Source organism: Meriones unguiculatus, chromosome 7 (genome assembly GCF_030254825.1).
Source record: "Meriones unguiculatus strain TT.TT164.6M chromosome 7, Bangor_MerUng_6.1, whole genome shotgun sequence".
Taxonomy (NCBI): domain Eukaryota; kingdom Metazoa; phylum Chordata; class Mammalia; order Rodentia; family Muridae; genus Meriones; species Meriones unguiculatus.
Window position 1 is genome coordinate 23,877,099 of NC_083355.1, and position 24,856 is coordinate 23,901,954.

The 24,856-nt window shown below is 38.6% G+C and overlaps 2 protein-coding genes across 3 annotated transcripts in view; one reads left to right on the forward strand and one right to left on the reverse strand.

The window, feature by feature from the left end:
- Positions 1-24,856, forward strand: part of Npepps (aminopeptidase puromycin sensitive) — a 93,350-nt gene that overhangs the window by 45,029 nt on the left and 23,465 nt on the right. Inside the window, exons 1-12 of one of the 2 annotated variants that reach the window (XM_060386853.1) lie at positions 2,754-2,772; positions 4,961-5,082; positions 9,120-9,227; positions 11,670-11,870; positions 12,411-12,507; positions 12,619-12,652; positions 13,407-13,521; positions 16,985-17,149; positions 18,881-18,985; positions 20,178-20,238; positions 22,252-22,361; positions 24,792-24,855. In XM_060386853.1, the coding sequence (XP_060242836.1) occupies positions 5,008-5,082; positions 9,120-9,227; positions 11,670-11,870; positions 12,411-12,507; positions 12,619-12,652; positions 13,407-13,521; positions 16,985-17,149; positions 18,881-18,985; positions 20,178-20,238; positions 22,252-22,361; positions 24,792-24,855 (1,135 nt within the window). In that variant the 5' untranslated portion in view covers positions 2,754-2,772; positions 4,961-5,007. Of the gene's footprint in view, positions 1-2,753; positions 2,773-4,960; positions 5,083-9,119; positions 9,228-11,669; positions 11,871-12,410; positions 12,508-12,618; positions 12,653-13,406; positions 13,522-16,984; positions 17,150-18,880; positions 18,986-20,177; positions 20,239-22,251; positions 22,362-24,791; position 24,856 lie in introns of those variants that run through there. The other variant, XM_021642015.2, reaches the window with a different exon arrangement.
- On the reverse strand, positions 6,006-6,935 carry LOC110551410 (large ribosomal subunit protein eL38-like). The gene is made up of 2 exons (XM_060386187.1): positions 6,912-6,935; positions 6,006-6,266 (listed from the first exon to the last, which is right to left on the reverse strand). Exons 1-2 carry the CDS (start codon positions 6,933-6,935, stop codon positions 6,006-6,008), a joined length of 285 nt encoding a protein of 94 aa, XP_060242170.1.

The window sequence follows — 24,856 nt, forward strand, 5'->3', positions numbered from 1 at the left end:
TAAGAATCAGATTAGCACTAGATTGCTTTATATCTTGAAACAAAGTGTCATGTAGTCTGTACTGGTCTCAAATAATAAATCCAAGGGTGACCTTGAACTTCTGATCCTGCTACCTCCATCTCAAGTGCTGGGATTACAGACCACCAGGCCCATATTATTGGGTACTTAGAATCAAACTTAGGTCAGTGTATATGCTAGACAAGCATACCAACTGAGCCGCACCCTAGCCATACAACTAGACTTTTAGCAGGAACAATGGAATGTATACTCTAATAAACGATTGCTTATGTAAAATACTAATCAGATTTTCAACTTGAAATTCCATATTTAGTCAAATCCAAATTTAGTCAAATTTGTGTTAGAGTAATACTGTAAGATGTTTTCTGAGCTGCGGGATAGCTTGACAGGCAGAAACACTTCCTGCACAAACCTCATACCATGTTGGAAAGAGAAGACTAGTTCCCAAAATTGTCCTCTGACTCCACTGCAAGTGTCCGCCTTCAGGAAGTCCCCGTAGCCATCTGTAATTCTAGTTCCAGGGGATCGTGTGTTGTTGCCTGGCTTTCAGGAGCCCCAGGCACATGTGTAGTCTACATATACAGGTGCAGGAGAAGCACCAGACATATAAAAGTGAACTTTTTTGTTGTTTTGTTTTTGGTTTTTGAGACACGGTTTCACTATGTGGCCCTGGCTGTCCTGGAACTTGGTCTGTAGACCGGTCTGACCTCAAACTCAGAGATCCTCCTGCCTCTGCCTGGGATTAAAGGCATGAGCCACCCCTGCCCAGCATAATGAATATTTGTTTTAAGTGAATACAGTTATATTTTATAAGCAAGTGTTTAGAAATCAGAGTTGAAACCATTGGCTGCCAGGCACTTACGGAGAATTGAGGGTACATTGGCTCGGACTTGTAGCTTATATGTAAGCCTGAAACTACTTTATTGCTTTAAAACTATGAACTCTGACTTGGTAAAAATAAAGTAATTTATGGATGGGCCTTTGTTGGTACAGGCCTTTAATCACAATAATGGAATCAGTTTCCTGTGTATTGTTAGAAATGATATCATAGTTATTTGGGTTTTTTAATGTAACTTATATGTATGGATATTTTGGTTGTGTGTATGTCTGTGCCCTGGTGTCTGAGGAGGCCAGAAGAGGGCATCAGATCCCCTGTAACTAATAAAAATGCTAGAAAGTCCTACAGGTGTGACTGTTCACTATTAAATTCTTGAATATATTGGGCCAACCAGATGCTTCACTGGGTAATGGTATTTGCCACCCAAGCCCGGTGACCTGAATTCAATCCCTAGAATGTATGTAAAGGTAGAAGGAGAAAATTGGCTCTATAACGTTATCCTCTAAGCAATAATAATAACAACAGTTTTAAATTGTAAATTATTGAATATGTCTGTTGGAAAATCATTGACATCCATATTATACCAAAGTTCTCAGGATCAGTTACCCAGGCTTTTTTTTTTTTTTTTTTTGCTTTAAATAAAGGTCTTACGTCCAACATATCTGTGAATTAGGCAGAAATAAGAACTAAATCTTAAGAAAACTTTATTTGTCTTTTCATATTTTTATCATATTATAGAATTGGTCTTGGGTGATGATGGAGTAAATATTGAATGTAATCTTATGGTGTCATTAGTAGCCTTTGTGTTTCGTCTCTTCAAACTTAACAGTTATACCAGTTATCAGATAGCTAAGTAAAGCATATGTGATATTAGCATTATTCTGTAATATTGGTTAAATCTCATAGTCATTGTCAAGAGCTTGAGAACAGTTTTCAAAATCCTGTAAAGTGGCATCAATATGGAGAAACAGAGTTCTTAGTATTTTTCTTTTATATAAATTGGTTTTTAGTTTTACAGCATTTAGTAAGCTTATTAAATTACTTCAAGACATGGAGGTTTTACAGTCATAATTTCCTAAACTTTCAACATTTGTGTTTTTGATGGATGTTGTGATTATTTTAATTGTTTAATTTTACTGGGTTTTGTTGTTATTGTTTTGGGTTGATTTGTTTTTTTGAGACAGTTTCTTTGTATAGCCTTGGCTTTCCTGGACTCGCTTCACTTAGAGCAGGCTGGCCTCAAACCCGCAGATAGCTGCCTGCTTCTGCCTCCCGGAGTGCTGGGAATTGCAGGCATGTGCCATTATGTTTAATTTTAATCATTATTTTATGGCTTGTTTTTTGTTTTGGCTTTTTGCTCTTGTTTTTGTTTTGTTTTTGAGACAGGGTCTCAGTGTGTAGTTCCGTTCTGGCTGACCAGGAACTCTCAACTGTGTAGACCAGGCTGGCTTCAAGCAGAGATGTGCCCAAGTGCTGGGATTAAAGGTGTGACCCATTAAGCTGGCTTTATGTTTTTAAAGGTTTGCCATCCAAATATTAAGGAGGTTGGATATTGAAATTAATTATCTAATTTGAGAAAACAATGTAAACATGAGAATAGGTGTTAAAGTTAAAGATCAGTTGGCAGTTCATCGTGGTATTTGGTAAATGAAATTTGTCAAAAAAAATCCTTTTTTTTTTTTAGTTACCCTAAAATTATGTTAATAGTAATACTTTGTGATTAGTATTGTATGATGTGAAACGTATTAATTTATTAATGATTTAAAAAAACCTTTAACTTGTGTTTTGTTTGAATTTCAGGTAATTATCCTTTCCAATACTTTGTATTTTGTTTAGTAAGCCACTCTTTGGAAGTGGTCACTGTCAGTATCTTGTTATGGGTTGATGGCCTTCGAGATTTAAAACCAAGTAAAAGTGTAAGCAGCCTTTCTTATTTAGTTATGAGTTTTAAATCCACTTTTGTTCCAAGTAGGAAAAATTGAAAGTAGATTTACTATGAATGTGACTTATATTAGAAAACACCTTGACAGTGAAAGACTGCCAGTTTCATCTGTGGAACTGTTTCATCAAACAATTCCCACTAAGGGTAATGGAATTTTAAGAAATTCTTGTATTTTCTTTGCAAACCTTAATAATGTTGATACATCTGCTTTTAAAACATAGTAATATAGAAAATAGCCTATAGAAGATAGAAAATAAGCCACTTATTTTCTTAAATTTGTCCTTAGTTATTACTAAGTTATTGCTTAGTTATCATCATTAATAACTCTTGTAGAGTCTCATAATTGTGTTGATACTTACTGTCCTAGTAATCAGTTGTTTTCACTAAAGAAAAAGTATTCCCTGAGGTTGGGCTGGCGCAGTTGCAGAAAATCTTGTTAGCCCTGTTCATGATCCTTTGCTTCATCCCAGCACACACATCAGAAAGTACCATTGTCCCTTGAGATGTCACAGATTAAGTGTCCGATCTAAAAACTGTCCAGTTGTCTGTCCAGTTGAGCTTCAGTTAAGCTATTAGTGTTGTTTTCTAGTATGATTATTTTAGGAATGTTAGACTATTTTAGGGCTTTGCTATGCGAGTATGAAATTCTGTCTTAAATAACTGTCAGAATCAAGCCGGGTGTGGTGGTGCACGCCTGTAATCCCTGCACTCGGGAGGCAGAAGTAGGCTGATCACTGTGAGTTCAGGGCCAGCCTGGTCTACAAAGAGAGTCCAGGACAGCCAAGGCTGTCTCGAAAAACAAAAACAAAAACAAAAAAATATGAACAAAACCCCTGTCAGAATCACTTAGTGATAACGTGAGAAAATGAGGCTAACCGCATGGCAGGTGCACTTGTCTGTAAGTGCAAGCCGGGCCTTGTGTCCTTTGCCTGTTGTGTAGACGTGTACTTGTGTGACTCTGAAGCTTTCCAAAGAGCAAATTCAGTTTTAGGCATGAACTTTGACTTTAAGGCCATATAAAAGGATAGGTCAAAGGAGAAAAGGTCAGTGACATTGAATCAGTGTCAGATATCATTACTTTAACGCATTGCAGAATGGCAGGTTGAAGTATTAGGATATGACAATCTGGTATGATTGGCTTATCATTTTCCTTCATGTCCTTTATTTGTTAGACTCACACACTCTAGATATCCTTATAAATAGGCATGTGGAAAAGATCAGGTCCAAAGTCAACATTTTTTTTTTTTTTTTTTTGTCAAGATACTTCATGTGTTGTGACTTGATTTGTAAGATGTAGAATGGGATTATTGTTTTGCCTTAAATGTGAATTTAGCAGGTGAATACTAGATATAATTATCTTTATTCTGTTAGTAAAAATAGTACATAAAAGCAAAAGTTATACTATAGGCAAAAACTAGTTTTGCTCTTAGGACAATTGGGCAGTGTATTTAGGCTGCATTTATTTGTGCTTGGATTTAGTAACTTCTTTCTTTAGTATCTGTGCTCAGATAATTGAGGTAGTTCTCAGAGTTTACTTCATGCCCTTTAGTTGATCAAGTAATTAATCGTCCCTATAATTCCTTACAAGACTATGTCATCAGTGTTCTATCAGGATCAAACAAATGCTGTCTTTAATGGTAGAGTAATTGGCTACATTTTTCTTTGTGTGCTTGAAATTATCTAAACAGACTAATCACATGATGTAATTGGCAGAGAACATGTTTTAGGTGAAAACATTCTTGCTGCTTACTAATTTTATGACCACAGAAAAGTCACTTTAAATTTTCAGCCCTCAGTTTCCTTTTCTAAAAAAGAGGACAATACTTCTAACTTTTTAAATATTCATAAATATTTTTAGAAGTCCCATACACAGAAATATGTGTTAAGACATTTAATGATAAATGTTTTCTTCATGTATTGTGGTACTTTGAGACTTAGTGAAGTTATTTTCTAAGCAATCTCCCTAAATAAGACTTTAAGGATTAGTCTGGCAGTTATGTCAGTCAGTAGATTACTCTCTTCAGTGCCCAGAGGAGTATTTGAGAAAGGAAATGCTTTGTACAGTGTAATAGCCAATTGAATACAGTGTCTTGGGGGCATATTTTGATACTGTTTTTATTAACATCTCCATAAAAAAGATCTCTATTCGTCTTCAATCACAGGTACAGGAACCTTAAAGATAGATTTTGTTGGAGAGCTGAATGACAAAATGAAAGGCTTCTATAGAAGTAAATACACCACCCCTGCCGGAGAGGTGCGCTATGCTGCCGTCACGCAGTTTGAGGTATCCGTTACTTTACTGATGGCATTCTTTTCTGCTTTTGTTTTGTATTTCATTTTATTTTTGATTTTATGTAGCCTTTCTTGGCTGTTCTGAAACTCACTTTGAAGACCAGGCTGGCCTCAAACTCAGAGATCCACCTGCCTCTGCTTCCTGAGTGCTAAGATTAAAGGGGTGTGCCGCCATGCCTGGCCCTAGAATGTTTATATTCAGGATTATTTCTGTTTATATAAAGAAGATAAGTAGGACTGAAAAGTTGTGGGTCATTATTTAAGAAGCCATTCTGCTCTTAGAGGGGACCTGAGTTTGGTGATTTCTAGCATCCACCTTTGGCATCTGAACAACTCTAGCTCCAGGGGATCTGGCCTCTCTCTGAGGGCACCTGCTCTCCTGCATCCGTGCACACATACGCTTACAAATGAAAATAAACCTTTTCTTGGGGGGCTGGGAGAAGACAGGGTTTCTCTGTGTAGTCCTGGCTGTCCCTAGGCTAGCTTTGTAGACCAGAGTGGCCTCTAGCTCACAGGGAGCTCCTGCCTCTAGAGGTGTGTGCCACTGCACCTTGCAAAAAGAAATCTTAAAAAGGGAAACTTTAAAAAAAAATATGAAATGAAGAATGTGGGTTGGAGAATGGTGACAGATTTATGTGTATCTACACATTCAGCTAATGAAATTTAATAGTGAATTGCTTTTGTTGTTATTGTTTTAGGCTGAGTGAGTTTGAGAGCTGCCAGAAAATAAATAAAACAAAAAATAAACCAAAACCAAAATCCACATCACATTTATGTATGCTTGATTATTGGCAGTTGTCCTGGAATCCTAGCTGCAGTACATCTCTAGTTTTTTTCTTCCACTGTTCAGGTTTTTTTGTGTTTTTTTTGTTTTTTGTTTTTTGTTTTTTTAATACTCAAATGTAGAAGTCTGATTCATTTCAGCTCCTTCACTGCCAAACCAGGGGTTAGGGACTGCTTCAATGTCTCTGCCTTCTCTGTGATGACCAGGATATACAGGTACCTGTTGCAGTGAACCTTGAACAGTGCATTATCCGTGTTCAGGATCTTGACGGATTTGGCATCCTTCCACCGTGCTGTGAACAGAAAGTCCTTGATTTCCTTAGTTTTTTTAAGGCATGATACTGGGCTGTGGCCACTGCTCTGGATTGTCTTGGATTTTTCTCTCTTCCCCACCTATCCAAAAACCTCACACCTTTGTGTTTTGTTTTGTTTTTATTATTAAATTTTTATTTTTTTGCATTAATTACATTTTATTTGCTTTGTATCCCAGCTGTAGCCCCCTCCCTCATTCCCTTCCAATCCTACCCTCCCATGCCCCTCTCCAAGTCTGCTGGTAGGAGAGGTCCTCCTCCCCTTTCATCTGATCCTAGCTTATCAGGTCTCATCAGGACTGGCTGAAGTGTCCTCCTCTGTGACCTGGCAAGACTGCTCCCCCTCAGGGTGGTCAAAGAGCCAGCCACTGAGTTCATGTCAGAGACAGTCCTGTTCCCCTTACTAGGGAACCCACTTGGATACTGAACTGCCATGGGCTACATCTGAGCAGGGGTTCTAGGTTATATCCATGAATGGTCCTTTGAGACAGGGTCTCACTATGTACCTCTGGCTGTCCTGGAACTCATTATTTAGACCAGGCTGACCTCAAACTTACAAGAGATCTGCTTGTCTCTGCCTCCCGAGTGTGGAATTCTAGGTGTTGCCACATGCCCAGCTGGTTTTGTTTTTAATATTATGAAATTTAGTAATGTATTAAATTTGACAGTTTCACACATGTATATATTATATTCTTCTTTTTTAAGCCTCCCTTCCATCCTTACTTACCCCAGGTCCCTTTCCTATATTCATGCCTTTTGTTTTACTTGGTGACTCTAATTTTATGTACATAATTTTAGACTGTGTGTGTGTGTGTGTGTGTGTGTGTTGGTTCCTCTGGAGTTACCAGATGTAAGGCTGCTAACATAGGTGCTGAGAACTGTTTTTCTTTTTTTTTTTTTTGTTTTTTTGTTTTTTTGTTTGGTTTTGTTTTGTTTTTATAACAGGGTTTCTCTCTTAAGAGAAATTACAGGAACCATCACCCAGCTCCTGTAGTTTCTTTCTTTATGTTGTCTTTTTCTTTGTCAGTGTCTTAATTATTCACTGATAGAATGCATGATTTACTTTGAGAATTCAGTCCTCCATAGCTCAGTGGTAGAGTACTTTCCTAGCATATGTGAGATGCTGAGTTCATTTTTCAACGCTGATTGAAAAAAATGTGTTCTAGAGCTGGAGAGATGGGCACTGGCTCTTTTCCCAGAGGTCCTGAGTTCAGTTCCCAACAACTACATGGTGGGACCGTGTATAATGACCATCTATAATGGGATGTGGTGCTCTCTTCTGTCATGCAAACATACATGCAAATAGAGTACTCAAATGCATAAATTACATAAATAAATCAATCTTAAAAAAATGATACCATGCCGGGTGTGGTTGATTTCTTTTCATAACTGGTATCTTGCATAGCTGTTGAATATATTTTGATGTAAACTTGTTTATTTATTTATCTATTTATGGTTTTTCAAGGCAGGGTTTCTCTGTAACAAGAGCCTTGGTTCTCCTGGACTTGCTTTGTAGATCAAGCTGGCCTTGAACTCAAAGAGATCCAGCTGCTTCTGACTCCTGAATGCTGGGATTAAAGGCGTGCACCACCACACCTGGGGTGTTTTGTTTTGTTTTTTGAAATGACCTGTTATTTTATGTGCATTGGTATTTTGCCTGCCTGTATGTCTATTTGAGGATGTCAGATCTTAGAGTTACAGACAGTTGTGAGCTGCCATGTGGGTGCTGGGAATTGAACCCTGGTCCTCTGAAAGAGCAGTCAGTATTTTTGACCTACGCTCTCAATGTAACCCAGTCTGGTTTCAGTTTTACTGTGGAGATGAAAATATCCTAGAACTTCTGACATTCTGTTTCTGCCTTCCAAGTGCTCCTGTTCTAAGTGTGCCACCACTCTTGGCCTTTTTTTTTCCTTTCTTTTAGACAGGGTCTCATGTAGCCCCAGGTGGCTTAAAAGTCACTGTGGAGCTGAGTTTCGCCTTAAACTCTCTACTTATTTATCTCCTGAGTTCTAGGCTCACTTGCATGTACCATGCCTGATTATTATTCATTTTGTTTGTGTGTGAGCAGGTACACGTGAGCAGATGCAGATACATGTGCATGTACTCATGGAGGTCAGAGTTCAACCTCAGATAGTCAATCTTCAGGTACTAGCTCTTTTTTTTAATGAGTTTCAACTAGAGCCAGGTAGTGGTGGTACAAGCCTTTAATCCCAACACTAAGGAGGTGAAAGAGGCAGGCGAATCTCTGAGAGTTCAGTCATCTGGGTCTACAGAGCAATTCCATGAAAGCCAAAGCTACACACACAAAAAAACCCTGTTTCAAACAAACAACAGCAAGTTTTAATTAGGCTAGACTAGCTTGCCAAGGAGCCCTAGGTTCTTATCTGTCCCAGATTACAAATACCACCATAAACATGAGTTCTGAGGCTCAAATTTAATTCATCCTGCTTGTTCATTACGCACTCTCCCTAGCCCCATTTTTAAATTTCATAGAAAGAATGATGTCTCTAAGTAGGGTTAAATGGTCTGTGCTTTGTATTGTGTCTGTACTATTAGTAAAGTTGTTCATGTTAAATCTGAAATGTTAAAAGGTTAAGGGTACAGGCTGATCTTCAAGAGGACTCAGGTTTGATTTTCAGGACCCACATGGCTACTCAAAATCATCTGTAATTCTGGTTCTGTGGGATCTGATGCCCTCTTCTGGTGTCCAAAAGTACCCACTACAAACATATATGTGTGTGTGTATATGTATATGTGTGTGTATGGAGAGAGAGAGAGAAACACCCGTACACATTAAATACAATTTTTACAAAAATGAAAGAAAAAAATTGACTAAACTAATAAATGAATGCTAGCAAAAATGGCAATGGTTTCATGAAACATCCTCTGAGGCTAATTTAATATTTATATAAGTTTATATATTTTTTTCCTTAAGGCTACTGATGCCCGGAGGGCTTTTCCTTGCTGGGATGAGCCTGCTATCAAAGCAACTTTTGATATCTCACTGGTTGTTCCTAAAGACAGAGTGGCTTTATCAAACATGGTATGTATGTGCTAATAAGCTTTTAGTAGTCTTTGGTATGTTTACTTTGTTGATTAGGATACCATGAACCACTTAACATAGTGCTTACTGCATAACAGAACCATTGTTACTAGTTTCCTTTATTTTCAATAAGTCCTGTTTGCTTCAGTTGCATTTTGATGGTCTTTCTCCTCAAGGAAGACTCCCTGCTAGAACCACTGGCAAGATTCTTACGGTTGGTTGTTTTATTTTTGAGTCAGGGCTCACTGTTTCCAAGGCTGTCCTGGAATTCACTTTGTAGCCCAAACTGGCCTTGAACTCATACCTGTCTTCTGGCTTTACCTTCCCTTGTGCTAGTATTGTGTCCATGTGCCCAGATTATCTACTGCTTAAACGTGAGGGGACAACCTTAATGTGTACTACCTGAAATAAGAGTGTCTTGTCTTTCTCAGTAAATTGTAGACGTGATGGCTGTATTAAAAGGTATATTTATAAAGGTTTTTGACTGATTATATTTTTAAATATGCTCTCTTTACTGTTATTATTGATCTCATTCATAAAAGTAAGATAAGCTTTTGTTGCTTCAACTGTATTGTTTAATATCAATAATAACCAGGTGGCTTAGACTCTCACTATGCACAACTAACAGCTCCTAACTTTCTATGCATGGTGGTTCATGCCTGTAATCCCAGCATATGAGGAACGGAAGCAGAAAGATTGCTGCATGTTCAAGGCCAGCCTGGGCAACATAATAAGTTTTAGGCAAGATGGACTAAAGATTAAGAGTAAGACCCTTTTCCAAAAGTCAAAACCAAAGACATCTAGTTTTTGCCTACTCACTGTTGGGAAGAATTCCAGAGCATTTTCCTCTCAGACATTCCTAGATAGGAGACTAATAACTAAGTAGATTCCTTGACAGTTGAGTGTGAACGGATTTGAGGTTTGTCTCTTACATACAAGCATGCTTCCTTGGAGCAAAGGATAGTCTTAAGAAACTGAGAAGCCGCTGGGTGGTGGTGGACTGGGGTGGTGCACTCCTTTAATCTCAGCACTCAGAAGGCAGAGGCAGGTAGATTTCTGTGAGTTCAAGGACAGCCTGGTTTACAATCAAGTTTCAGGATGGCCAAGGCTCTATTACATAGAAGAAACCGTTAGGAATTCCATAAGTAAAGTGGAAGTTTCTTCAAAGAGCCTTAGTACAGAGAGGGTATTTGAGATTTGGAAGTTAATACCCTTTAAAATGTAATATTCCGTAGTCACTTTTATTTTCATTCACTTTTCCCTGTCCTTATTTTCATTTGAAAAGTATTGAGGTCTTTTTTTTTTTTTTTTTTTTAAATAAAGCATCTCATTGCATGCCTGGGCAAACTGGCAGCACCTGGGAGGCAGAGATAGGTGGATCTTTAGGAATTCAGTGCCATCCAGAACTACATAATGAGACCCTATGTCAAAGAACTGAAATGAAAAATTCCAATGTTTGCTGTGTAAACTATTTAAGAAAAGTTGACTCTTCTTTTTTTATGTAAGTCCTTAGGTGTTTTGTTTTGCCTTTAAAATAAAGATTTATCTATCTTTATTTATTTGTTTGTTTATTTAGTATTTATATGCCATTCTGTCTGCATACCAGAAGAGGGCACCAGGTCTCACTATAGATGGTTGTGAGCCATTGTGTGGTTTCTGGAAATTGAACTCAAGATGTTTAGAAAAACAGCAAGTGCTCTTAACCTTGGAGCCATCTCTCCAGCCCATCCTTAGGTGTTTTTACACTTTGTTTCCAACTTCTTACTATAAGACTATAAAAAACCAAACAGGGTGGGTGGTTGCCTGCCTTTGATCTCATCACTGTGGATCTCCGAGTTGGAAGCCAGCCTGGTCTACATGGCATGATCCAAGCCAATCAAGCATACTGAAACTTTGTCTCAAAAATGAAAGAGATGACTCGGAGGTTAAGAGTGTACATCCAAAGGTCCTGAGAACAGTTCCCGGCAAACCATATGGTGGCTCATAATCATCTTAATGAGATCTGGTGCCCTCTTCTGGCATGCAGGCAGAATACTGTATAAATAATAAAAAAATAAAATATTTTTTAAAATGAAAGAAGAAAAAGAACATTTTTGTTTGCTTGCTTTGGAGACAGGGTTTCTCTGTGTAGCTCTGGCTTTCCTGAAATTCACTCTGTAGCAGGCTGGTTAGAAACTCAGAGATCCACCTTCCTCTGCCTCTGGAGTGTTGGGACCAACGGTGTATATCACCGTGTATAGAATAGAACTTTATCAGATCATTTTTCATCTAATGAAAGACCTTCATTATATAAAAATATCGATGTACTGGGATTAAAATAAGCCATTCTGAGAAAGGTAAAGGGAACATACTGAAGCCTATAATTTTGCCTAGTATTTACTCTAAAATACCAATATAAATCTCTTTAAAAATTTCTTATCTGTGTTTTGTTTTTCCCTTAAGAATGTAATTGACAGGAAGCCATATCCTGATGATGAAAATTTAGTGGAAGTGAAGTTTGCCCGCACACCTGTTATGTCTACATATCTGGTGGCATTTGTTGTGGGTGAATATGACTTTGTGGAAACAAGGTCAAAAGATGGTGTGTGTGTCCGTGTTTACACCCCTGTTGGCAAAGCAGAGCAAGGAAAATTTGCGCTAGAGGTAAATGTCCTTGAAGAGGATTGTTCCAACAGTCCATAACTCCAGGTTGGGGAATTTACATTTCTGATCAATTATTAGTATGGTTATTTGTGATTTATTTCACTTTATTTCACTTCTATTAGCGTTCTGGATATACCAAATTTAATGTTGCTTAAACATTTTATTAGGCATTGAGTCAGAAAATATGAAAGTCATGGTGGTGGTAGAGTTTGTGTTTAGCAGTTCATGAAGTCATGGCTTCAAACTTTGGCTCTAGATGAAAGAGAGAGAGAGTATAAAAATGGATTTTTGTTTTTCTGTGGAATACCATGAAAATATGTAGTTCTATTGTTCATATCAACTTATAAATGGGTAAGAGTTTGGCCAGTGATAGAAAACTTAGTGGCCAACACAGTCTTCAAAAGAAGTAGGGTTCCCTGGGATTAGTTTCCAGATGCTTATGATAGTTTGGCTTAAGAAAGGTTCCTTTGTGGATTTCTACATGACTTCTAATAAAGTTTTCATGGATTTTTTTTTGTTTTTTTTTTTTATACTTTATAGGTTGCTGCTAAAACCTTGCCTTTTTATAAAGACTACTTCAATGTTCCTTATCCTCTGCCTAAAATTGATCTCATTGCTATTGCTGACTTTGCAGCTGGTAAAGTAAATTTCATTTTATTGCTGAATTGTATGACTTTATTTGAATTTTGTGATTTTTGAGGAAAAGTATGCATATATATCAATAAATGTTTATATTTATTTTATGAAGGTGCCATGGAGAACTGGGGCCTTGTTACTTATAGGTATGTTAATAACACATTACCCTGCTTTCTTTCAAATCACCGATTTCATAAGGGCTTCACTCGTATTCACAGTTGAGTGGCTTTTGCTTTACACTCTGGGGTAAATTTTTCTGCCTCTCCTGAGTTTCATGAATATTTGAAGCATGCAGATGGACTTCCCTCTCTGGTGCTACTATCTGAAGGTGCAGTATTTTTAAAGGGAGCATTTGGCACTTGTAGCATTTTTAGCTGTGTTTTTGGCTGAGTCACATTCAGTGTGGTTTCTTCCCAGCAGTTTTACACGGCTATTACCCAACTTTAAGAGTCTCCCAGATTCTGTATTTTTTACGTGTCTCTCAGTGCAACACAAGCATGTGAGTTGCATAATTTCTGAGGCTGAGTTTGTAAACCGTTTTTCCTTCTACTTTGAGTTGCCTTTAGATGAGCTGAGCTCTGCACAGCCTGCTCCACGTCCTTTTCTGGACTTCAGACTGTCTTCTGAGCTACTCACTTTGTCTTCTGGCTAGCAGTCTTCCTAGTCACCAGACAGCGCACTGATAAACTTGGATGTCTTTGTTTTTCTGTTGTAAAAAAAAGTAGTCTTCAGTCTTCCTGAGCCCTATTTGTTTTACCTTTGCTGAGAAAATGTTTACTGGATATTGCTAAAGCCAAACATGAAGCCATCTGACTTACTGCCTGAACCTCCTTCGCCTCTGTATGCCCCCTTTTATTGAAATGCTTTCACCATTTTCTTTTGTCTTCTTTTTAAACGCAGGGAGACCGCATTGCTCATTGACCCAAAAAACTCGTGTTCTTCCTCCCGCCAGTGGGTGGCCCTGGTTGTGGGACATGAGCTCGCCCATCAATGGTTTGGAAATCTTGTTACTATGGTATTGAATATTTTTAAGTGCTCAAATACATCCATCTGTGTCCTGCTGCACGTTATTTTGGCCACGCTGTTTAAAGTTTGGCTATGATGCTATGCCAAAAAAGAAACATTTTCTTTTAAGCCCTTCAGTGGTGGGGTTTGAGGCCAGCCTGCTGTACAGAGTTGAGTTCTAGGACAGACAGAGAAACCCTGTCTCAAAAAATCAAAACAAAAAGGAAACGTTTTCTTTTAAAAGCTCTGTTTTGAAAAGCACTTTTCAGGGCTATACCAATTGCTCAGTGGTTAGATACTTGCTCAACATGCTTAAAGCCCTTAGGTTCCTTACCATGTAGAGGAGATGAGAGAAGAGAGAGATTTATGAGAAGGGAATGAGACTGTTTGTTTAGCAGGAAAAACACTATAAACTTCTACAATTTGTTTGTAAATGGGAAATGTTAAGATAGTAATTTGGAGCCAGTTGCCTGTAATCCCAGCACTCTGGGATATAGAGGCAGGCGGATTCTCTGTGATTTTAAGACCATCCTGGTCTACAAAGTGAGCGTGCACACACACACACACACACACACACACACACACACACACGGAAAAGATACTAATTTGGTTGAGAGAAAACATTTTTTAGACAAAGAGGAATGAATTGTACAGTGAGATTCCAGGTTAACTATAGTTTCTTGAATTGTCTTTGTATTGTTTGCTAGTTGAAATGTATAAACCCAAAATTTATTAAAGTGCTCCTATGAGTCATTTTTGTAGTTTCCTAAAATAAGATAAAGTGAAATAAAGATTTTTTTTTTTTTAAATACAGAGAAGTTGTAGTAAAATTTCAACTCTCTGATGGGGGTTTTCAGTTACCGTATATATTTTGTTCCTGTTAATCCTGATATTTTACCTTTACTATAAATAAAATTCTATCTATGGAGCCAATTATATCAGTGTTTTGAAATAGAGTTTAATAAATAAATGAAGTACTAAGTACCTGTACAGTGGAAGAACTGGAGACAGATTCCTCCATAGCACTGTAGGCTGCCAAATAGCTAAGCTTGAATTGGATGTTGGTTAAGCCCATACGTCTTAGAAATGAGCAAGAAAGATATGTTTCAACTATGACCTAGCTAAGAGCATTTCAAGAAAACCAATTTCTGAAAATAATCTCTTTGATTTTTCTTTAGATGCTTAAAACTTTTCTTACAGGTTAAAATTTTTTTTTAAATTTTTAATATAATTTCTTTGGAACTATCTGCCAACATTCAAATATTCGTAAAAATTGTATTCTTTCCCTCTCTTCTTGCTTTTGTTTTTGTTTTTTCAGACAGGATTTTTCTCTGTAGCTTTGACTGTCCTGGAACTTGCTCTGTAGACTAGGCTTGAAACTCCTAGAGATTGCCTACCTTTGCCGCCCAAGGCATGTGCCGCCACTGTCCGTGTTTCTGTTTGGTTCTGTTTTGAGATGGTCTCTCCATGTAGTCCTGGCTGTCCTGGAGCTCATTCTGTCGTCTCAAGCTGGCCTTGAACTCACTGAGATCCTCTGGCCTCTGCCTTTCGTGTGCTGGGATTACAGGCGCAGGCTACCATATCTGGCCTGGTATTTTTTTAATGCAGCAAGCCTGCTATTCTTACCAAATATTTTTGCTCAACTTTGAGGAAAATTGTTGATTTATTACCAGCAATATATTTTAGCAGAGGAAATACGTGCTTATTGTTTTTGAAACAACTTTTTACAGAATTTATGTAACTGTCTTTATTAGATGCCAGTTGTTTCTATACTGAAATCCCAGAGGTTTAGTGTTTAGTAGCTTTGAGCCAGCTTATCTCATTGGGGCTTACTAACATCTAAATGGCACTTACACAACCTTTATTACTTAATATTTAACATTTGTAATCTTCTCAAAGAGTGTAAGTGCCGTTTATTATTCAACAAAACATTCTCTGGCCTCTGTTTTGGATTTATATAATTACTAAGAGATTTAATCAACTTCAATGAAAATTGACTGGTGTGTTCTAAAAGGCTAGTTCCTAAATTTTTTCATGTCATCCATTTTTTATTATTATACAGAGAATTCTTTATTACTTTCTGTGATCAAACCCACATAGATAGACTTCACATATTTAATAGTGTTACTCTTATTCAGATGGAATAAAAAGGTTTAATGTTTGTAGACTGTATGGCTATAATTTCTGTACATTGCCATTGCAACATGGTGAACTGGGATATTTCTCTCCCCCCAAATGTTATCCGTTACTCATTTTATTTTTGGTCTGTTTGACTCATTATGCATCCTAAATAACAGATGTGAAAATGTAAGATAAAAATGTTTAAATGTCATTTGTTTTACAGCTACTTCCTGATATGATATTGCTGTTAAATTTTACATAATCCTTATATTTATTTAGAAATGGAAACCCAAGTCAGTGTTTCTCTGAGTCATGTGTGAATAATTTCCACATTTCTTATTTGGCCCTGAAAGCTGTGGTTTGGTTTGGGTTTTTAAGAGAAATTCTTGGCTGCAAGCAGTCCTCTGGTTTACTGCCCAGCCTGATGCCTTGCTGCAGTGAACTTAATAAATGGCTCTTGCTGGGCAGTGAGGGAGGAAAATTGAGACTCTCGTTCTTTGCTAAACTTTTTTCTTTCTTCTCCTCCTTTTGTTTCTTCATCCATCTATTCATCTATTTATTTATTTATTTAGACACATTAGCCCTAGCTAGCCTGGAACTTGCTATGTAGACCTGGTGGCTCAAAATTTCTAGCGACCACCTGGCTGCTTCTTAAAGTATTGGCATTAAGGTATATGCCAGCATGCCTGACCAAAACTTTTTTCTTTGTGGCAGGGCCAGGTAACAGGTTTTACTTTGCACCCAAAGTATTAATCCTCCTACTTCATTCTCCCAGTCTCTGCGATGATAAGAGTATACCCCCATAGCAGCTAGAGAGATGGCTCAGCAGTTTTGAGCACTGGCTGCTCTTTCAGAGTATCCAGGTTCAATTCCCAGTACATGGCATCTCACAGCTGTCTGTAACTCCAGTTCCAGAGGATCAGACGCCTTCACACAGGCAAAACACCAAATGTACATGAAATAAAAATAACATAAATTGAAAAAATTAATAAATACAAATTTTAAAAGGATCTATCCCCATAGTTGGCTCAGAGTAAGTTTTACATGGTGAGGTTTTTATATCTGGTCTTGTCTATGCTCATGTGTTTTGTGTTGCCTTTTTTTCACACTTAAGACTCCTTCCTTTTTTAAAATTTGGCATCAAGTAGTTACTTAGCCATAGTATTACCAGTTGGAATATTTTATATTCTTCTCTTTTTTTCTTAAATATGAGTTCTTTACTAACTGGTTTCCATTGAATTTTAGTTTTAAGTTATAAATTTTCAAGTGTAATAGAAGGGAGACATGCTTTTCAAATAATGGGATAACTATTATTTGTTTCCTTCACTTGTTTGTACCTTTCTCTCTTTTAGGAATGGTGGACTCATCTCTGGTTAAATGAAGGCTTTGCATCCTGGATTGAGTATCTTTGTGTAGACCACTGCTTTCCAGAGTATGATATCTGGACTCAGTTTGTTTCTGCAGATTATACCCGTGCCCAGGAACTTGACGCCTTAGATAACAGCCATCCTATTGAAGTGAGCTGTACTTTCCAACCATTTCAGTGAAATGAGTAATTTATTATGTCTCAAAATGCTTGAGATTCTAAACCGAAAAGAAAGCTGTATTGGTGATTTCGTTTGAGTGATTTATTTATTTATTTATTTATTTCTCATATTTCCATGCTTGAAATTCTGATCAGACTAAATTCTAAATAGCATTTCTTTTTAAGGTGGGGAACATAAAAATATTGTCTTTGTAGAGGCAGGAACTATGGGTATTTTTATTGACTGTTTTGAGGAAGCCAGTTTATTGAGCAATACTATCACTGGTTTCAACAACAGTTCAGCACATAGTTGAGTGTCATCATCCTCCCTCTGCAGTTGCCTAGTTGGTGGTTGCCCTTACCTTTTGTGTTTGTTTTTTAACTTTGTTTTTTATTGATAGATTGGGTTTTTATTTATTTATTTTTCTGCTTTTTTTTGTGTGTGGAGAGATTGAAACAGAGTGTCTTTGTATAGCCTTGGCTATCTTCACTCTGTAGACCAGGTTGGCCCCCAACTCAGCCACCTGCTAAGCTAACCCAGTACTGGGATTAAAGGTGTGCCCACCATGCCCAGCTTTGTTGTACTTACTATTTTTTAAAGATTTATTTTTTTACATATACAGTGCCTGCATGTATACCTGAACGGCAGAAGAGGGCACCAGATCTCATAGGTGATTATAAGCCGCCACGTGGTTGCTGGGAACTGAACTCAGGACCTTTGGAAGAGTAGCCAGTGCTCTTAACCTCTGAGCCATCTCTCCAGTCCTTGTATAAATAGTAATATTTTTATATGTGAGTGGGAGCACATGCCACAGGCTGGGTACCAGAGGACAACTTTTGAGAGTTGGTTCTTTCTCTCTTTCCAGTGTAAGTTTTGAGGATTGAATTTAAGTTGTCAGGCCTTTGTGGCCAGCTGTTTTACCCACTGAGCCAATTCTCAGCCCTATTTGTTGTTCTTTAGATAAGATTTTGCTATGCGATCCTGGCTAGCTTAAACTCGCTGTCTAGCCGAGGCTGGACTTAAAGTCGCAGGTGATACCCTCTGTTTGCTTCCTGAGAGCGAGGAAGGAGTGAGCCACTATACCCAGGTGGCTCTTCTACTTTATAAATGTTTTATCCAAAGAACTGGAGTTATAATTCTGCTTTAACCATTGTTCTCAACAAGTAGTTCCAAACCTTTCTACCATTGTGACCCTTTAAAATAGTTTCTTGTGTTGTGGTGACCCCCCAAACGTAAAATTATTTCACTTCTTCTTCAAAACTATAATTTGACTACTATGATGAATTGCAATGTAAATGTCTGGTATGCAGGATATTTGACATTTGACCCCTGGGAAAGGGTCATTCAACCCCCAAAGGATTTGTGACGCTTAGGTTGAGAGCTGCTGTTCTAACCTGTTATGGTTAGTGGAAGAAATCAAATGTGTTCATCTTAATATTCTCCCCAGACACACTCAAGAATAATTGGAGCTTTAATAGCTTGCATTTCCTCAAAGGAGAAAACCTAGGCTGTGAACTGCAGTAGGAAGTCTACTATCTATCCTGTTTTACTTAGGCTGGTTATTCTTAGTTTTTGAGGATTGTCATATACTTTTATGAGTGAGCGAGTTAAAGGCAAAAGAGTATCATGAGTTAGAAGGGTTTTCCTAGAAAGCTTTTTATGTAATTCAGTGTTACAGGCTATCTGCTTCCTGTCATAACCCTGAATCACACTGTCTGCCAGGTCAGTGTGGGCCACCCATCTGAGGTTGATGAGATATTTGATGCTATATCATACAGCAAAGGTGCATCTGTTATCCGAATGCTACATGACTACATCGGCGATAAGGTAATAATAATAAATTCTTTCAGTCCTGTATCATGAAACCATAGTTTTAAAGCATGAACAAAATTTTGGTTTGAATTTTAGCTTATCTATATTTCTTTTTTATATTGGCTATTAGAGTTTCCTAGATGAATGAATGATATACAAGTTAGTATTCTTGTGGAAAGAATTAGAAGCTATCCAGGTCATGGTGGTGTACATCTTTAGTCCCAGCACTGGGGTGGCAGAGGCAGGCAGATCTCTGAGTTGCAGGCCAGCCTAGTGTACAGATTGAGTTCCAGGACATCCAGAGCTACACAGAGAAACCTTTTCTCCAAAACAAAACAAAAACAAAAACAAAGAATGGGAAGCTGATATAAACCTAAAAACAGTTGAGCATGTAATTCCAGCATTGGGGAGGCAGCAGCAGGTGGATCTCTCTGAGTTCAAGATCAGCCTGGTCTACACCATGAGTTCTAGGTCATCAAGGCCACATAGTGAGACCCTGTCTGTATTAGTTAATTTTCTATTGATGTGACAAAACACCATGGCCAAGACAACTTCTAGAAAGAATCACTTAATGGGATTTACAGTCCCAGAGGGACTGTAATAACACCTCACCACTGTGGGGAGCCTGTGACACACAGGCATGGCACTGGTAGCTAAGAGGTCTCGTTTTGTTTGTTTGTTTGTTTGTTTGTTTTTGAGATAGGGGTTCTCTCTGTAGCCCTGGCTGTCCTGAAACTCACTTTGTAGACTAGGGTGGTGTTGGACTCGGAAACTGGCCTCCCTCCCAAGTGCTGGGATTATAGGCAATTGCCTTGATCAGACGTGTGTGTGCCCACTACTGCTGGCAAAGAGCTCTCTTGAGACAACCATCAGGCAGAGAGAGCTAAATGGGAATTGCAGGAGTCTGCCCGGAGTGACATACTTCCTCTAGAATGCCCCAGCTTCTAATCCTTCCCAAACAGATCTATCAGTTGGCAATCAAGAATTTAAACATGTGAGCCTGTGGGGACTATTCTCAAACCACCACACTGTCAAAGATAGATAAACAAGGCACCACATTTAAAAAGCTAAAGTGGGCTTCAAAAGGATCTGCGCTTTTCAGAATATCTGACACTTTATTATTTGAGTACATTTACTTTTGACTAATGTACATATCTGCTATAAATTCAGAGGTCTGACTCACTGAATTTAAAATTCTATTTTTCAGGACTTTAAGAAAGGAATGAACATGTATTTAACCAAGTTCCAGCAAAAGAATGCAGCCACAGGTAATCTTTGTGTTTTTCTTATCATTTTAATTTTTATCTCCATTCTTCCTGTCTTCTTTTTATCATGCCGGAGATCAAACCTGGGGCTTCATGCATATAAAGCATATGCACTACCAGCCTGAGCTAGACCTGTTCTCAGAGGCAATATTCAATAACTTGAACTATAACTACAGATAAAGGCCCTGGGTTTGAGTCCCCAGCACTAGACAATGGGGTGCTGGAGATAAAATGTCAGTCTACACAGGAAGAGTCATTTATGATGAGTCATTTGCAGATCTAATGTATTCAGATATAGAGTACACTTTGAGCAGCAAAATCTGCTGTTGAATTTGGGGGTGGGGAGGTTGTGAAATGAACTTTGATTCGCCTGCTTCAGTTGTTTTGTTGGAGGCCTACTGCCTCTGTCTGCTAACCCAGGCTTAGTCCTGGAAGCTTCTAGTCTCTGTACAATTTAATCTAGGCCTAGGATGTTTTCAGCCCCTGAGACTCACTGCTTGATAAGCTCTCCCTTTCTTGTTCTTCCTGAGCTCTGGGCTAGCTGGCTCAACTCAGCTGTTCTGGCTCAAACTCTTCTCCCAGCTAACTTACTCAGTCTGGCTTTTCTCTCAGCCTCTGAATTGCTCTGCTTGGCCTCAAACTAACTCAAGCAATCTGCTCTAATCTCCTGGCTCCTTCTCATTCTTTGGCTTATTTAGTCTTCACCTGTGTTCTCTCTCTGTAACCCATCTTTCTGTTACTGTCCCAATAAAACTGCCTGCTCTCCTCTCTGTGTTGCCCCTTCAGTAGCTTCCCCTTCCTCTCTTCTCATGAGAGTTGGGCATATCCTGTCCTGCCAAATCTTTTTCTGATTCATCACTTTTTTCTGTCACTCAATTAGACATCACTTTGAATCACGGGTCCTTCCTTCTACAAACAATAATTTTATCTTTATTGTTTGAGTTTAACGGCATGTACTGTCACGCCTGGACCTAAGCTTTTCTTTACCTGAAATTTGCTCTATACCAGGCTGGTCTTGAACTCAGATCCACTTGCCTGTGTCTCCTGGATTGAAGGCGTGTTTGTACTCCAGCCCAATCATATAGACCTAGAAGGTCTTTGGATGTGATCTCTTGCCAGAGCAGCACTCAGTCCCAGCCTGAGTGCTGGGACTAAAGATGTGCACCACTACTGCCTGGCTATTTAGTGTTTTTATTTGTGCTATTTATGAGAAATAATCAGCATTCCCCTATACTTGGGCCACCGGGAATGATTTTCATCCTCTTGCAGAAATTTCAGTGCCCTGTTGTTTCTCGTTGTTCTTCCCTAAATTTATGACTTTATGACCTGTTAGAATTTTGTGATTGCCTACTAACCCAGTAATTGTAGCTTGCTCTGCTCCATCTCTTGAGCTAAGACAGAAGCTACCTCTCACAAATATTGTGCTACTTTCCATTGCATTTCCTTCGTGTTGAAGTCTGTACCTCTTTGTAAGCCACACTGCTATAGTCCTTACCTATTTTTTTAGTGTCATCTCCTTATTCTTCTGCATTTTTCTATTTAGAACTTACTGAACATATTGCTGACACTAATTTCTTCCTTTCTTTTTTTTTTTCCTCTTTGGAAATAGGTTTTGTTTTTTTCTTTTCTTTTTTAATGTAGTCCTGGCTATCCTAGAGTTCACTATGTAGACCAAGCTGGGCTCAGACTTAGATAGACCCTCATGCCCCTGCCTCCCACATGCTGGGATTAAAGACAGGCAGTACCACACCCAGCGCATGTTCCCAGTTTTCATGTGGGTTCTGGAGATCTGACTCAGGACCTCATCCTGGGGTGGCAAGCACTTCACCAAGTCCCCAGAAGCATTCTTTGTAGTAGAATTTACTTAGTTGTAGCATTTTGGGTGGGTGTTTGTTTGAGCCTCTGTGTGATGGACATAGCAGTTGATAAGCCGTGCGATGTTAAGAGTTAAATGAATTTTCTGATACAGTAAATAAACGTAAACATTTCAGATTATTGTTTTCATTTACCTTGTAGAGGATCTCTGGGAAAGTTTGGAAAATGCCAGTGGTAAGCCTATAGCAGCTGTGATGAATACGTGGACCAAACAAATGGGATTCCCTCTTGTTTATGTGGAAGCTGAACAGGTAAACCTATTAGAAATCTTGTGCAGCCAAATATGATGTGTTAAACCTGTAATCTTTGTACTTCCTTATGAAGAGGAAGGAGCCCACCTGACTACCTACCTAGATAGTTTGAAAAGACAAAAAGAGTATTAGCACACAAGAATGATTGTTTCTTCTGAAGATTTCATCTCTCAAAACTGTTATACTTATTAATGACTGCACTTAATGCAGACTACTAGTTGGTACTTTTTCTCTTTGGGCTCAGCACCCTTTTAGACTTCAGTAGGCTGCTGGAGTAATGGCACACACCTTTAGTCTCAGCACTTGGGAGGCAGGGGCAGACATCTCTTGTGAATTTGAGGCCAGCCTGCCCTATATAGTGAGTTCCAGGATGGCAGTGGGCGTGTAGAAAGTCTTTTTTTTCCTTTTTTTTTCTCCTGAGACAGAATATCACTATGCGGTCCTAGCTGGATCCATGTTCATAACTCCTATTTATTTTTTATTTTCATTGAAAAAAATATTATTTCATGTGGATGGGTACATTTCCTGTATATGTCTATGCACCATATGTGTGCATGGTAACCGTAAAGGCCAGAAGAGGGCTTTGATCCCTTGGAACTGGAGTTGTACAGTGATTGTTAGCTACTATGTGGGTACTGGGGAATTAAGCCCAGGTCTTCTGGACGGAAGAACAGTCAGTGCTAGTAACTGCTGAGCAGTCTCTTCGGCCTGAATGTTTTAACTTTTATTTATTCATTCATTCATTTATTCACTCATTCATTCATTCATTTAGTGGTGCTGTGGATTGAACCTGGGACCTTTTCATTCTTGTTTGCTTGCTTGATATTTTTTTGTTTTGTTTTTGGAAACAGGGTCCCCCTGTGTAGCTCCAGCTGGCTTAGAAATTCCTGCCTTTTTCTCCTCAGTGATGAGATTAAAGGCTTGTCCACTATGCCCGTTTTTCAGTTCTGTTTCTTTTATTTAGTTTATTTACTAACACATTATTAGTCTAGTTTTACATTTGATTTGAGTAAGCACAAATCTGTTCTATTGTATGTTCTTTTAAATATACAGAATGTAATTGATGAGAGGTAAGGCAGGGCTGCCTGTGGGTTGAGATTTGTTTTTTTGGTGGGGTGAGTGCATGTGCAGCTGTGGAGGAGGTCAGTGGACTGTCCACCTTGGAGTTCTGACAGGGTCTCTGATTGGGACTTGGGATTGGTCAGTTTGGCTGGGTTGGCTAGACAGCAAGCTCCAGGGATCTGCTGTTTCTGCCTTGCAGACACTGGGATAAATCTTCATTATTACACCCCATGGGTGCTAGGGATTGATCTCAGGTCCTGGAGCTTGCATGGTAAGTATTATACTGACTTATCTTCTGGGAGTTTTTTGTTTTTTTTTTTCCCCTTTTTTAACACATAAATTATTGCTTTTGGTTTTCTAGTTATTTGTAGTTGCCCCCACCTTCACATTTGTGTTTTATTGTGAAACTTGTACTTTAAAACCAGAGATGTATTGTTTTTACATTCACCGATGACTTGGTAGTCCTTCACCTCACTTGCTACATTAAGTTTATTTTGTGTATATACTGGGTGGCTTTTCCCAGAGCATTGGAAGAGGACCTTTTATTTATTTTTATTCTGAGGTCTAAATGAAATGGGTTGACTTTATTCATTTATTTACTTTAGTTTTTTGAGATGGTGTTTCTGTAGTCCTGGCTGTCCTGAAATTCGCCATGTAGACCAGGCATTAAAAACAAACAAACAAACAAACAAATAAATAAATGAAGTGGCTGGGCACGTTGCTGTAGGCTTGTAATGCCAGCACTTAGGGAGGCAGAAGCAGATGGATTTCTGTGAGTTTTAGGCCACCATGGTCTACAAAGTGAGTCTAGGACAGGACAGGCAAGGCTATACAGAAAGCCCTGTCTTGAAAACCCAAAAAGAGAAATCATGTTAGCTGGGCTTGGTAGTGCACTCCCGTAATCCCTGCCTCAGGAGATACAGGCAGGCAGATCTGTGTGAGTTTAAGGCCAGCCTGGTCTACAAAGCAAGTCTAGGACAGCCAAGGCTACACAAGAAGCCCTGTCTCGAAAAAAAAGCAAAACAAATGAATAATTAGCTAACTAATTAATTGATTTTAAAAAACTCACTGTAGTCACATGGGTATGGGGCCATCCACTGGACCATGAACAACCTACCAGGGACCACACCTCTGAAGAAATTGATCCCCCCCCCCACACACACACACAGAGCAGCTGCTTATCAGCTAGGGGTGAGGCTCATGATCCCCTCCCTAAACAGTAACTTTTTGTTTTTGTTTTGTGTATTTTAGTATTCTTATCTTCATCATGGAAGACATTTGTTTGTACTGGTTTCACGTGTACATTGTCACAGAACACCTCCACCCAAAATCACCATTGTTTTTATAGCTTTTGTTTTGCTTCTTTAGGTAGAAGATGACAGAATGCTAAAGCTGTCTCAAAAGAAGTTCTGTGCCAGTGGACCATATGTCGG